At 54.2% G+C, this 13,578-nt stretch overlaps 1 protein-coding gene across 18 annotated transcripts in view; it reads right to left on the reverse strand.

Annotated features, from left to right (window-relative positions):
* Positions 1-2,467: 2,467 nt before the first annotated feature.
* Positions 2,468-13,578, reverse strand: part of TLE3 (TLE family member 3, transcriptional corepressor) — a 50,365-nt gene continuing 39,254 nt past the window's right edge. For 5 of the 18 annotated variants that reach the window (XM_023220714.2, XM_023220706.2, XM_023220705.2 and 2 more), the window contains 10 exons: positions 13,294-13,446; positions 12,780-12,921; positions 12,083-12,282; positions 10,913-10,989; positions 9,671-9,920; positions 9,061-9,308; positions 7,889-8,036; positions 7,031-7,181; positions 6,049-6,125; positions 2,468-4,852 (listed from right to left, as the gene is read on the reverse strand). In XM_023220714.2, the coding sequence (XP_023076482.1) occupies positions 4,745-4,852; positions 6,049-6,125; positions 7,031-7,181; positions 7,889-8,036; positions 9,061-9,308; positions 9,671-9,920; positions 10,913-10,989; positions 12,083-12,282; positions 12,780-12,921; positions 13,294-13,446 (1,554 nt within the window). In that variant the 3' untranslated portion in view covers positions 2,468-4,744. Of the gene's footprint in view, positions 4,853-6,048; positions 6,126-7,030; positions 7,182-7,888; positions 8,037-9,056; positions 9,309-9,670; positions 9,921-10,912; positions 10,990-12,082; positions 12,283-12,779; positions 12,922-13,293; positions 13,447-13,578 lie in introns of those variants that run through there. The other 13 variants (XM_023220718.2, XM_023220709.2, XM_023220700.2 and 10 more) reach the window with 6 other exon arrangements.

Here is a 13,578-nt window from a genome sequence, read left to right on the forward strand (position 1 = left end):
CAGAGCGAGACTCCGTCTCAAAAAAAAAAAAAAAAAAAAAAAACGCTCCATTAATCTTACATTTTTAAAAAAAATTCAGATGTTTGCTTTATATTAAAAATGATGCTCATTTTTAAACACTGAATAAGTTATCGGGGAAAAAATTACACTTGTATCATCATGGGCTATTTGACGGCCAGTACCTAACATTCAGCAGGTTTGCTAAGGACTCTTCTCACTCCAGCATCCAGATCTGTGTCTCCATACCTTCTCAGAGACCCTACAAGTTACATAATTACTGCCCACGCTGGGGTTGGGGCCACCTGGGGGCAAGGAACGTGCTGTGCTGTGACTCAGAGGGAAGCTAGAAAGGGTGGCTTTTTCAGCTCTTGCCAGAGATGACCCAAACATTTTTTTTGAGATGGTCGTGCTCTGTAGCCTAGACTGGAGTACAATGGCATGATCTGGGCTCACTGCAACCTCTGTCTCCCGAGTTCAAGCGATTCTCCTGCATCAGCCTCCTGAGTAGCTGGGATTACAGGCGCCTGCCACCAGGCCCAGCTAATTTTCATATTTTTAGTAGAGATGGGGTTTCACCATGTTGGCCAGGCTGGTCTCAAACCCCTGACCTCAGGTGATCTGCCCGCCTCAGCCTCCCAAAGTGCTGAGATTACAGGAACAAGCCACCGCGCCCAGCCCATTTGTTTACAATTTGATGGGAACTAAAACCATTAAACCTGGCCTCTGACAACTATGGTCCTCCATTTTTTAAAAAAACATATCTTGCTTTGAGCAAAAACAGCACAATAGAATTGAAAACACTCCAGACATCATTTCACTTCTCTGGGCTCCGGTTACTGAGCATCCGATGCCCTGGGTATCACGCCAGACACTGTGAATTAGGATAATCTCAAACTGGTGAAAGCTCATCATTCACTAGCACTGCCCTGGGCTGATGAGGTCCTGTGCACTGCCCTCCAGGGAAGCTAGTCTAGGTGGGAAGAGACAAGCAAACAGGTGCAAGGACCATGTTGTCAATGTTATGGTTGCTACAAGCCTGGATTTCTGCCTAAGAGGAAAGGAACCCTTAGAGGGTGACAAAGAAAGGCTAGAAAAACGGCATCAAGGCCTCCTGTCACCCTGTTAAGTAAAAAGGGGGTAACGTGGGGGGATTAAGGATGGGAATAGCTTTACCATGGAGTGGACCCCTTCTCTTAGACTGGAATGCTTCTCAAATACTGATGTGCACAGGAATCGCGGCAGCGTGGTAAAATGCAGATTCTGCTTCGGTAGGACTGAGGGAACTCATTCTAGATTTCTAACCAGCTCCCAGATGCGGTTTGTGCTGCCAGCCAGGGTTGGGTGGAAAGCAATGGAGGGGTGGTGGGTGGGGAGAGGCAGCAGGAGGAAGCATGTGCAGTGAGAGGTTCAGTGCAGGGGACACGCAGTGTGCTGGCATTAAGGAGAGCAGCAGTGGGAACACAGGTCAAATGAAGGAAGGGGCTGTATCGTCTCCCCCATCTTCAACTGTGGGCTTCTATGGCAGGGACTGAATCTTGGTCATCTGTCCATCCTTGACTGTGCCCAGGAAATCTCAGTGAACAGCCTTGCAGAGGTCCAGTCTCTCCTCAAAGAGTAACACTGGTCTTGCTTTTTCTAGTGGGGTAAGCCTGGAGGGCGAGTATTCCCTGAGGGACATTTTCCTCTTCTCCCAAACCAGGGCCTGCAAGCCCCAATTCCACCCTGATCTTGGCACCCATGGGTAACCTCATGCTCTTGACAAACACAGAGTCTTATTCTGGCCAGAGCCTGCTCCCAGCCCCCCAGCCCTCTTGCATTGCCCAGAGATGGACACACGAGAAAGGTATGGTCCAAGGTGCAGTTTTCCTCACACCTCTGCAAGCAGTTGAGGCAGAGCTGTAACCCACTGCAGCTTCAGTCCGGTGCCTTCTACCTGCTGCCATTGTCTCCTCCATAAGCCTGAGAGGACCTCCCTCCCCAGCTAAATGACCCTCTGTGTGGAGAGAGGCCAGCTGTCCTTTCTAGTCATAAAGACTGGGCTTTATGCTGAGATTGTCATTCCTCTTTTTTTTTTTTAATGTTAGATTCCCTTTCTTGTATGAAATGACAGCAGGCAATTGTGCTGACTGAGAATGACTTTGACAAAATAAGGAGTTGGAAATCATGTTCATCTCCAGTGCCCTGAGAGCTTTCGCTAATGGGTGCATGAAATCCAAGCGCCTGGGTACCGCCCCTGGGAATGGGCACCAGCATTCTCCTCTTCCTTCCCAGCCCCCAACTCCCTCCCTGGGGACAATGACCTGCACTTCTGGGTCTGCCCCTTCTGCAAATGCTCCCTTCTGAATCATCCAAAAACACGCCTTTGTGACCTAGAGATCGAAGGTCTCCTTGTCCCACCTAAATATGTTAAGTTTAAAATAAAATGGTGCAGGTTTCCAGGATCCAGATGCTCACAGACACTTTGCAGTTTCGCTTCAAGTTCGTTACATTTAATTTTTTTCCAAAAAAGTTTTGCATTGACAGCTGTACAATACTTTGGTGTTAACCTGTGGTCTTCCTTCCCCTCAGTGAACTCTGCCCTGCCCATCTGTCCAGAGGAAGTCTTAGCTCCTACCCCACACCCTCCCTGGCGCTTGGATGGGAGGTGACGCAGTGTGGGATTGTGAAACCCCCGCTGCGCTGTTGGGTGTCGGGGGACGGGGGGAGCAGCGCGTGGGAATGCGGTGAGATAAGAAGAGCTCACATGGACGGGAAATGGCCCAGGCTCCAGAATGTGAGAGCGACACTGGCCTGGCTGTTTTCTTGCGGGGGGGGGGGGGGGGGACACAGGGGGGGGAGAGGTAATTAAGACGCAACAATCAAACCAACCTTTAAATAGTAACTTTTAAAAATATAAAAACAGTTCAGTACAATGACTTTCCATTCTTTTTTTCTTCAGGAATAACTTTCTTCTACCCTCACCCTCCCTTCTGGCTAGAGCCTTAGCAAGAGGTGGCAGATGGACATCTGAGACCCAGAGAGACTCTGGATGCCCCACGCGCCCAGCCTTGGAGAGGCACGGGGTGTGGCGCCAGCCTCCACATCCCATGCCTGGTGCGCTCAGCTGGGGAGCAACCTCACTGAAGGTGGGTGGCGTTCCCTGGAGCCCCTCCCTCCTCCTCAGCAGACGGAATCACGCATTACAAAATCATCCATAAAAATGCGGTATAAAAATTATCTTCGATATGCTACATCCATGGAGAGCCCGCCACCAGGACTCACAGCGGCCTTTAGCTTTTCTTTAAAAGAAGAATAAGAAAAAAAGACCAAAAGGAAAAGAAACAAAAAAACAACCCAAATCCTAACACCCCAGAACATGGTACCAAAAGGTGGCACCTGCCAGAGGCGATAGTCTACCTAACCTGTTTGGGCCACGAGAGACTGCAATCTGCAAGAAATATCCACAGTGTGCCAGGATCTGTGTCCCCCTCTCCCACCCCCCAACCTCCACTGCTCTGCCCAGGGTGGGGGTGAGGGAGATCCTCCTTTCAGACTCACAACCCTGTAGGTTTATACACTTTCCCCCCTCTAAGGGGAGAGGAAGAGGCTGTAGGCAGGAAGGGGGAGAAGGCATTTTATAAAAGGACATCACTTCTAATTCTTTTTATTCAAATTAAAAAAAAAAAAAAAAAAGCACCCACATCAGTTGCTATTTTTCTCTGGTAGCTCCCTGAGCTGAGTTGCTATGCTGTCTTCTAACTTTTTGTCCTTTTTAGGCTGTGTCCCAAGATTCAGAAGAGCTGGAGAGGGAGTTCCTTTGAACTTCCATTGCTCATAACAATAACTAAGTGTGCACCAAAGAGAAAGACCAGGCTGAGGAGGAGAGAGGGAAAGACCAAGAAAGAGAGACACAGAGAGGGCAAGAGGCAGCCAGAGTGCAAGAGACCACAGAAAGCTCTGTTTCCGCAGGCATCTGCCCGAACGGCGGGCCCCCATCTCAGTGCCTTCCATCCCTCAGTCTGGCCGGCTCATGCTCAGTCCAGATGCCCAGACCCGTGTGGAGGCACAGGCATTCCAGCAGGCACCTTGTGGCCAGCCTGGTTGCCTTTTCCACAATCTAAGACTTTTCTCCTCATTCTTCAATTGGTTCCTCTCCCTGTCTCCTCTTTCCAGGTGAGAACGTCTGTTTATTTAAAAAAAAAAAAAAAAAAAGCCACCACCACGAGTGGATTACAAATACAGCAGGCGACACACACGGTCAGAGTTTCCGGTGGGAAGGGGCCTCTCCCACTGGTCAGTCCGCAATAGGAGTCTGTTATTTACATTTTTCACAAATCTTGTGCACTGCACAATCGGCAAAAAGAGACCCCCTCCCCCAGCACAACAATGTGGTCCACTCCAGCATCCCCGACCCAAGGTGGGGCACAGGGCAAAAGAAAGGGGCAGAACAAAGAGACTCATGAGCGGGTCTGTGGGGAACCGGAGCCATAAGCCTCCAATAAATCTATTTGTAGCAACTGCCAGCATTGTTCAGGGGGAGGAGGAGGAGCAGAACCCATCTGAGTCTGTGAGACACATGAATCTAGGCCCAGAAGTCCAGACCGTGATGGGGCACGTGCCCTCTCAGCCGGCCGGAGCGCAGCCCCGAACGCTCGGCTGCCTGCGGCCCATCCTCCACCATCCTCAGGGCCCCTCGCCTGGGGGTCTCCCTGTCAGAGCCGAGTCGGTTTCTCCCAGAGTTTGACAGCCCTGCTGGAGTTCTTGTTTAGTAGATGACCTCATAAACTGTGGCCTTCTTGTCACCAGAGCCTGTTACAATGTATTTGTCATCCGCCGAAATGTCACAACTCAAGACAGACGAGGATTCTTTAGACTGGAGGAGGAAGACGAGGAGAAGCAGCAGGAAGGCGTGGGGTGCGGGGAGAAAAAAGACAGGAATTCATTTTCCAGTGCTCAACACCATCTCAGTTCTCTTGGAAACAATCGCCCTCCTCTGCCCCTCTCTGATGCTCCAACCTGGAGCACAGTGCAGTGAAGAGGACGTGGGGAGGCTTTAAACCACCCATGAAGCATTTTCAGGTAGAGCTCCCCTCCCACCTGCTTTTCCACAAGGAAAAGCTCAGCAACAGTCTCCCACGTGATCTTTACAGTAAGTCACAATGATCACAACAGGACGCTTTAGCACGAGCTTCTTTGAGTTTACAAATAGGAAGAAGCATTTCTGAGCTAGGAGCTGGCGTCAGCAGCTCAGGCCCACAGCCTGATGAGTTAGGAAAAGGATTGGCACCTGATGTTTGAAGCATGTGCTGTAACTAGAGACCCTAACAATGAGGTGTGACATGCTGGACACCAGTCATTTCAGTCTGGGTCCAGACAGTGGCATGTTGGCTGAGGGAGTGAGAGAGAACGCAAGTGTGTGTGTGTGTGTGTGTGTGTGTGTGTGTGTGCGCGTGCGTGCAAGAGAAAGAGAGAGGAAGAAAGTGTGTGTGGGAGACCGAGTGTGCATGAGTAAATAAGTGTGAGTTTGATCGTGTGTGGGAAAGAGTGCACGTGTGTGTGTGCATACATGTGTGTGCCCATCAAAGTGCAGTATAGCAGGCCCCAGATCCTGGTAGATTATAAAAAGCCTCTTCCTTTCCTCCTCTCTTTCCTGTCCATGTCCCTGCTGGTGCTGAATGGAGGTGGAAACACTCACTCACTCGAGGAGGGAAGCTGCCCAGCGCACCTCCTGCAGGTGCTCAGCATCCAGCCCAGAGCACAAACATTTATGCTACTCCTCGCTCTCCAAATCCGACAAACAAATCCGACAAGGCCCCTGCTTAAACGCCCTTGCCCTCGGGGGTCAGAAGCCATTAGTAGCAGATTATAAGTCTTGCTGGAGTCCCCAGGTCCTTGGGAGAACCCATCTTGCTTCCCCATCAGGTAGGGGTGGGGAGGGGACCAGGGCAGGTCTGATCCCGGCTCCAGGCTCCTCCTGTTCTTCCTCCTGCTATCCTCACTCCCATCACCACCGCCAAGTTTCAACTGTGGGTGGAACCCAGAGGAGGACTCTCAGATGGTGGGCAGTACCTGGAATATGCTGGCTCCATAAGGCGTCCTCCAGGCGTTGAGAAGGTTATCTTTCCCAGTGCTCACGAACCACTTGCCTGCAGGTGGGATGCAAAGGCATAATCAGGTTGTAGCTCACTGCCCTCTAAAGCAAGACCAGCCCCAGACATGACCGGCTGCCACTGAAAAGCAGTGAGAACTGCTAACTAGTATGACTCTTCAATTTCGAGAGGCATTTTGCAAACGACTCGTGGATACCTGGAGAAGGCCTTTCTTTGAAATCCAGGGGGAGGGCTGGGCGGGGCTAGGATGGGAAAAGGTAGGATTTGAAGTTAATTGCAGTGATAACACTGCCCTGAAAGACTCTTGTTAAAGCCACTAAGGTTGACTGGCCTTTCTAAATTCTACTACCTAGAAGGCGGCGGGAAATACCGAAAATATCCAAGCCCTGGGAGTCTGGAGACCTGGCTGAAGACAGCAGTCAGTGGGCGCCCTTCCTCCAAGCAGGCACTCGGCCAGGGCTCTACATGTGTTAAAGCTCTGCTGCTCCCTGAAAGCCATGAACACCGTGCTATTCCCGACCAGAGAGGAAAATCCACTAGAGTTCCGAGAGGGTGAGATGTCCAAGACTGCACAGCTTGTCAGTGGAGGAGCAGACATTCCCATCCAAGGCTATCAGATGTCAAAGCCAGTGGTTGTAACCACCAAGAGGAACTGCCTGCACTGCTACTGTCCTGTTCCTTTGCCCCAAGCCTGCAAGAACTGGCTCTGGCCTAGTGTCCTGAGAGTTCAATAACTCATGGTGACATCTGCATCCGAGAAACAAGGATGGGGAACAAGATTACTAAAGGGTGCTGAAGGGGCACCAGCCCAGGGGTCAGGAGGCCTGGTTCCGGGGCCTGGTTCATTCTATACGCTTTGGGCCCCTCTTCTGTCCTGTTGGCTCAGGCTGCCCTGGGCTCCCCACCCCACTCCACCAGGCCTGGGCCCATCCCAGGCTCACCGCAGTAGGCGAACTTGAGGGAGAGCACGCAGCTCTCGTGCAGGTGCAGCTGGTACTTGTCAGGCTTGGTGTGGTGCAGCACCTCCACGTTGCTGCTCTCCATGCCCACAGCCAGCCACTCCCCAGTGGGGCAGTAGCCCAGCGAGAAGATCTGCAGGCAGTGGGAGGGGAGACAGACTGAGCTCAGCATTCTTTGCCCTCAAGAGGAGGGCTACTCCCAAAGGTGCTGCTCAGGTCCTCTGAGGCTCAGGGTCCCTCCCTACCCACCCAATAACCCAGGAGTATGGGAGGTCATTTTCCATCCCCATTTTATAGGTGAGAAAGCACACACATTTTGCATTCAAAGTTACTCTGTCTCTGTGGCTTTCGTCTTCCCTTAAGAAAAAACTGAGTTAAAAAAAAAAGCCTACTAAAATATTAAACATTTAAGATTAAAATATTAAAGTGGGGAATGCAAATAAGAAATAATAATCGCTGGCATTTACTGAATGCTTCTGTGAGTCAGGTTTATGGCTACGGTTTTTAGAGGGATCATTTCAGGTGCCCACATCAGACCTAGGAAGGTGCTACTATTATTTCCATCTTGTGAATGAGGACGCCGAGGACAAAGTGCTCAATAGCAGCGGAGAAAGAAATCAAATCCCTACAGTTGGGCCAAAAGTGTCCAACCCCAAGGTCATCTCTGTCTGTTTCATTGCTGCTTCCTCCCAGAAGCCTTCCCAGATGGCTCAGGTTGGTCCCTAGTCTCTTGGCAATGGCCATTCTGTGAGGATCCCTTTGTCCCTGACCCAGCCACTGGGGCCCTGGAGGGAGGGAACACACTGCTCTTTGGGAAGGGAGGAGTCTTGGGCCGCACACCTGGGAAGTGAAGTCATGCTGCTGTAGCTGCCGGCCCTCCCGCAGGTCCCAGGAGCGCACCGTGTTGTCCAGGCCCCCTGTCCACAGTTTGGTGCCATCGTGGGAGATGTCTATGCAGCTGGCCCCGTCCGTGTGGCCCTGGAACTGCCTATGAAAGCCAAGCAGGGAGGAGGGTGAGCCCTGGGAACCACAGACTGCCAGGTGGCAGCCATCCCAGGGGCAGTCTGAGTAGAAGAGGAAACTGAGGCCCAGAAGAGTGCACTATGTACATGGTCCCCTAGTGAGCTTGCAGCAAAGCTAGCCCTGGCCTCTTTTCCAGTTCCACGGAAGGGTTTGCCCCGGGACATCTCCCCTGGGAAATGGGGGGGTAAAAAGGGGACCTCACACCAGGCTTCTGAGACTGAATCCCTCCAGGGTGGGCCTCTGGAGGAGGTGGAGCTGGAGGCTCAGGAAGGCCCTGGGGAAGCTACGTGTGAGATGACTGATAAAGAGAATGCAGGGCCTCACTGCCTTCAGGACACAGTTCCTGAGCTCGCATTCCAAGCGCCTCAACTTACCATCTTAATCTATCTGTTCACCCTGCATGAACTATGGGGCTGAGGCCATCCATGAACATGCTGAATGACACACACAGCCCATGTATAAGAGAGCCAGCTGGGCCAGGCACCCTGTCTGCGTTTGCACTGTAGCACAGTCAGAGGCAGATGCTCCACTGTCACTGTTTTACACAGGAAGAAACTGAGCCGCAGGGTTCAGCGACTTGCACTAGGTCATAGTGGAGGCAGGATTCAAACCCAGCAGTTTTGTCCTGAGGCTTGTCTAGCCACCACATGACGTGGCTTCCCAGTCAGGTCTCCCCAGTCTGGTCTCTGGGCCTCTGCTCCCAGCCTCTCTGCTTGCTCCACTAATCTGACCTCCACTTTCCCAGACATGCTCTAGCTCCACTTTCTTCCCAGAGCCCTCTCCAAGCTCCTGGGCCCAATGGCCCTCCCTCCTCTGTCCCTCGCATAAGGCAGGCGGAGCTGTCTTTTCTCCTGTGCATCCCTCATCCCAACGATTATGCCCACCCCACAGCACCTCAGACAAGGCCAAGGTCACAGCAAACAAGACCAGGCAGGATGGGTAAAAACTTCCCCAGGACGAGACACTAATGCTCCCTCCTGCCGGCTCACCTGACCAGGGTCTGGTTGTGCAGGTCCCAGACAGCTATGTTCCCGTCGCTGCAGCAGGAGAAGCAGACTTTGGCATCAGGGCTGATGGCCAGGGCATAACAGGCGGGAGCCGAGGACGTCAGCTCGGCCTTGATGCGGGGAGTGGGCGAGGCCAGGTCCCAGATGGTGAGCGTGCTGGCCTCGCCGCCCACGATGAGCGTGCGCCCGTCAGGAAGCAGCTTGCAGGAGCGGATGTAATTGTCCCTGTTCTGGAGGGAGAAGGGGCAGGGCTGAGTGCTGCCTACTTCCCCTCGTGGGCACCAGGAGAGTCCTGTCCAGCAATACGGAGCACCCTCACCAGCCCTGCTTACAGCCTCCCCTGTACCCAGCAGCTGCCTGGCTGTCCCCATTCCTCAAATTCACAAGCCTTTGATCTTTCATGAATACCAGGAGGTCAGTATCAGCCCCACACACAGAAGGCACAACTGGGGCTCAGAGAGGTTAGTCAGCTTGCCTAAAGTTGCTCAGCCAATACGATGCTGAGCCGGGCCCTCGGGCTCTCCCCTGTGGCCCAGGCTGCCCCATCCTCCTGCACCAGCTGGAGGAGGCGCAGCGGGCCTGGGATTCTCACCAGGCAGTCCAGCTGGGAGATGGGGCTCTTGCTGCCTGGCTGGCTGATGTCCCAGATCTTCACGCAGCCCTTGCCACCTGTGTAGACGTGCCTCGTGGGGTTGCTGATGGTCACGGCACACACCACCTCCCCGTGGCTGAGTGTGTTAATCTGCCGGGCGTGCCTCGGGATGCCGGGGCCTGCCAGGGCGTCGTGGGGGAAGGGCACGGGCTGCATCTGCCCATCAGCGCTCACATGGAATGAGTACGCTCTGAAAAGGTGAGAACCGTCACTGCTGCCATCCACCCCGGCCCCTCAGAGTTCCCACAGGCCTGGCCCAGGTCACCTGCACCGTCCCCGACTGCTTGCCCTGCCTCCAGGCCCCTCTGCTCTGAAACCTTTCGAATCCAGTAACCCCACGTACTGGGAGGGCTCCACCAGGGCGGAGAGTGCTTAACAGACCAGCTTTGATTTTTACACCGGGTTATATATCCTTGCTCCCAATCAGACCAGAAACCCACAGATGTCCTGGAATGCCCTTTCCCACGATCCATACATTCCCCCAACATGCCAACCCTGGAAAGGACATGGCTGAAATGCCACCTCTTGCTTTAGGAGCCGGCGGTATTAGGGAAGGGATCTGCTTGCCCCTCCAATAGCAAATGGGAAAGTCCGTGTCAGAGTCGGTGGGAGCCAGCCTGGCCTGCCTGCTGTTTCAGGCTCTGGTGGGCGCCCTCTCAATCAGCATCTAGATTCTCGTGGACAATTAGAGGACTGTGTCAGGCAGTGTCTCCGCATTATCGGTAGGCTCCATCTTTCAGTTTCCTAGCAACCCGAGTAAGTGAAGGGCGGGGGGAGTGTGCCCTCCAGGGGAGGAAAGCACTGCTGACAGGGAAGGGCCTGCTACCAGCGGCACTGGGGCCTTCCCAGCAGGTAGAGCCCAAAGGAGTCGGCAAGGCCCACCACAGCTCCAGGTGACTCGGTGAGGAGTTTTCCTTCTCTCCCAGCCCAGTGGCCATGTACTTAGCTAACCCCATGGCTCCTCTGTTGGAGGGAGCTTCTGTGGGTGCTGAGAAGCATGGCTTGACTATAGTTTTCTGGGGTTGCAACCAGGCCTCGGTGCCTCCAGAGGGACAGATACCTTTCCAAAGGGACATGCACCAGGGCAAACTCTGGGGATGACGTGTGTTGTTAGAAGGTGGGGGTAGAGTGCTCTCTCCTGCCCACCCTACAAAGCATGCAGTAAGTATAGCTAAAGCTTACGGTTTTCCTCCAGGAATGGAGGCCAGGCTTGAGGGGAGGCCTGTGGCCCGCATGGGGGGGTGAGGGTCAAAACCAACCTGTAAAGCAAGGCAAGACAGCCCTCCATCAGCCGTGTTGCCACATACCCCCACCCCTGCCTCCTCCACCACCCACCCGGGGTCCTACCTGCATGGCTCTGCCACTTTATAACCCAAGAGACAAGCTAAGCAGAGCAGAGCCCATTGATTCAGAGGAGACACAGGCCCAAGAAGGCCCGTGGCAGGGAGGGGGTGACAGTGTGTAGACCCCACTCTGAACCAGCATCCTCCCTGTTCTGCAAAGCAGAGCTGGCCCTGCCCTACTTCTTTCCTCTCCTATGGTCCTAGTGGGCCTGTCAGTGGAGAGGAGGCCACCCAAGGTCCAGGAGGTGAAAAGGAAAACTGTCTCCTAAAAAAGGGCCCCTCTCTCCGCCAACCCTAACTCTTCTTTTTCTTTTTATTTTTTGAGATGCAGTCTTCCTCTGTCGCCCAAGCTGGAACACAGTGGCGCAATCTTGGCTCACTGCAACCTCCGCCTGCCGGGTTCAAGGGATTCTTCTGCCTCTACCTCCCGAATAGCGCCTGCCACCACACCCAGCTGATTTTTGTATTTTTAGTAGAGACAGGCTTTCACCATGTTGGCTGGCCAGGCTAGTCTCGATCTCCTGACCTCAGGTGATCCACCCGCCTTGGCCTCCCAAAGTACTAGGATTACTGAGCCACCGTGCCAGGCCCCTAACTCTTATTCATTCACCACAATAGAAAGTCTTGTAACAACCAGTCCCATCTACGAGACCCCTACTCCATGAACATCACCTGACTCGCCCTGGGATTCCCATCCCCTAGAGCTGGGAAAGGCAGGTGTCAGCCCCGTTTCGCAGACTGAAAGGGAGGCTGCCTTGCCTGAGGTCATAGGGCAGTTCACAGGCCAGTGGGGGATGGAACCCAGGTCTGCTGGCCCCAAAGTGTGTGCCCTTCCAGCTAAGTCTCAATTGTTTCCAATATACGTTCTCCCTACAGGGTCAGCCGCCTGGCCTCGAGACCCTGAGGGGCCCCCAGGCCCCCTTTGGCACATGGAGAGCACCCCTCCAACCCCCACCAGCTCCCCACACCACGCCCAGTCCCCAAGAAAGGAGCCAAAAGGTCTACGTACAGCTCCAAAGCTCACCATTGGCGATCGGCCGTAAGCAGCGGCTGCAGCGGCGGCGGCGGCGCTCATCTGGGGTGGGATGTTGTGCAGGCTGGCGTAGGCGCCAGGACTGGTGAGGGAGCCGTTCATCTCGTGGTGGCTCATCATGGCGAAGGGCGCTGCATAGGAGCTGGTGATGGAGATGGGCGTGCGCAGAGCCGAGGCTGCGAGGGGGTGAGCATCAGGGAGGTGGGCCTAAGGGTGATTGGGACATGGCCACGGCCACCTCACCCAGCAACAACCCTCCCTGCGTTCTTAAGCTGCCTGCTCCAGGCACTCCTCTCAGACTGAACCCACCCAACTGGGATCCCTGCCTTCAGAGCCAAAGAAACTTAGAGCTTGGCAGATGCACCCACCTGTTTTTACAGAGCAGGATATGGAGGTCCAAATGGGCTTGCATAGAGCCTCACTGGACTAATGACAGGGGTGGGAACAGATCTTGGGAGCCCTGACCTGTCTGATGCTGTTTTCGTATGTCTGGCCCAGCAGGGGCCCCAGAAACCCTGGTGTCACCTCCTCCTCAAATCCGACCGTGAAGTCCCCAAGGGCAGGCCCTGGGAGACACTGCCTGTGCTCTATCCCATGGGTGTGTGTGACTCCTGCCCTGGCCAGGGGCAGACCCCCTCCCCCCAATCAGATCAACCCAGCCCATGGTGCCTACCCATTATACCTATCGGGTCCATGCCCGGAGGTTTACCCGGCATCGACCTGAGCCCTGGGGTCGTGCTGGTGCCTGGAGTTGGGGCGTCGTTCCTTGGGGTTGGTGTGTTGGACTTGAGCCCAGGGGTAGAGGATTTGTCGTTCTGAAGAGGGGAGATGCACAACAAGGGAGGCCGTGAGGCTTCCATTCTCCTAGGAGCCAGGCACAACTGGTGCCAGTCCCAACATGAAGCCCAGAGCCAGCCCCATAGGAAGCTTCTGCCGAACAGCCTCTCAATCCTTACCCAACCTCGTTTGGCAGGGACTGGGGTGATCACTCCTATTTTACAGATGTAGCAACCAAGGCTCAGAAAATGTTAACTCATTAGCACAGGCCCAGCGGGCACAGGAGGTAAACCTGGGCCAATCACCCATCCAGCTTCTTCTACTCCACCCCTCTGCCCGCCAATTGGCACCACCCCAGCTCTGGTCCCTGCCGCTCCCTTTCCACTCCCTTCCACCCAGACCCCACATACATGACCAAGGTCTTTGGTCTTGGAGGAAGGTGTGCTACTGGAGGAGGCCACCGAGGCGGGGCTGGTGGGGGCATCCTTTTTCAGGCTACGGGCCTTGTCCAGCCCATTTTCAGGAGGGGAGTGTGCCGGGCTGACCCGGGGCGTTGCGGGGTCCTGAAAACACAAGTGATGCAGAGATGCACTGAAAGCAACAGCCAGCCTTGAGGCTTCCCTGCTCTGGGAGTAGGAAGGGAGAGGGCATGGGTGTGGGAAGAAGAGCTTGGCTCAAAGACTGGGGGGTCCCAC

This window comes from Piliocolobus tephrosceles, chromosome 6 (assembly GCF_002776525.5).
Source record: "Piliocolobus tephrosceles isolate RC106 chromosome 6, ASM277652v3, whole genome shotgun sequence".
Lineage (NCBI taxonomy): Eukaryota > Metazoa > Chordata > Mammalia > Primates > Cercopithecidae > Piliocolobus > Piliocolobus tephrosceles.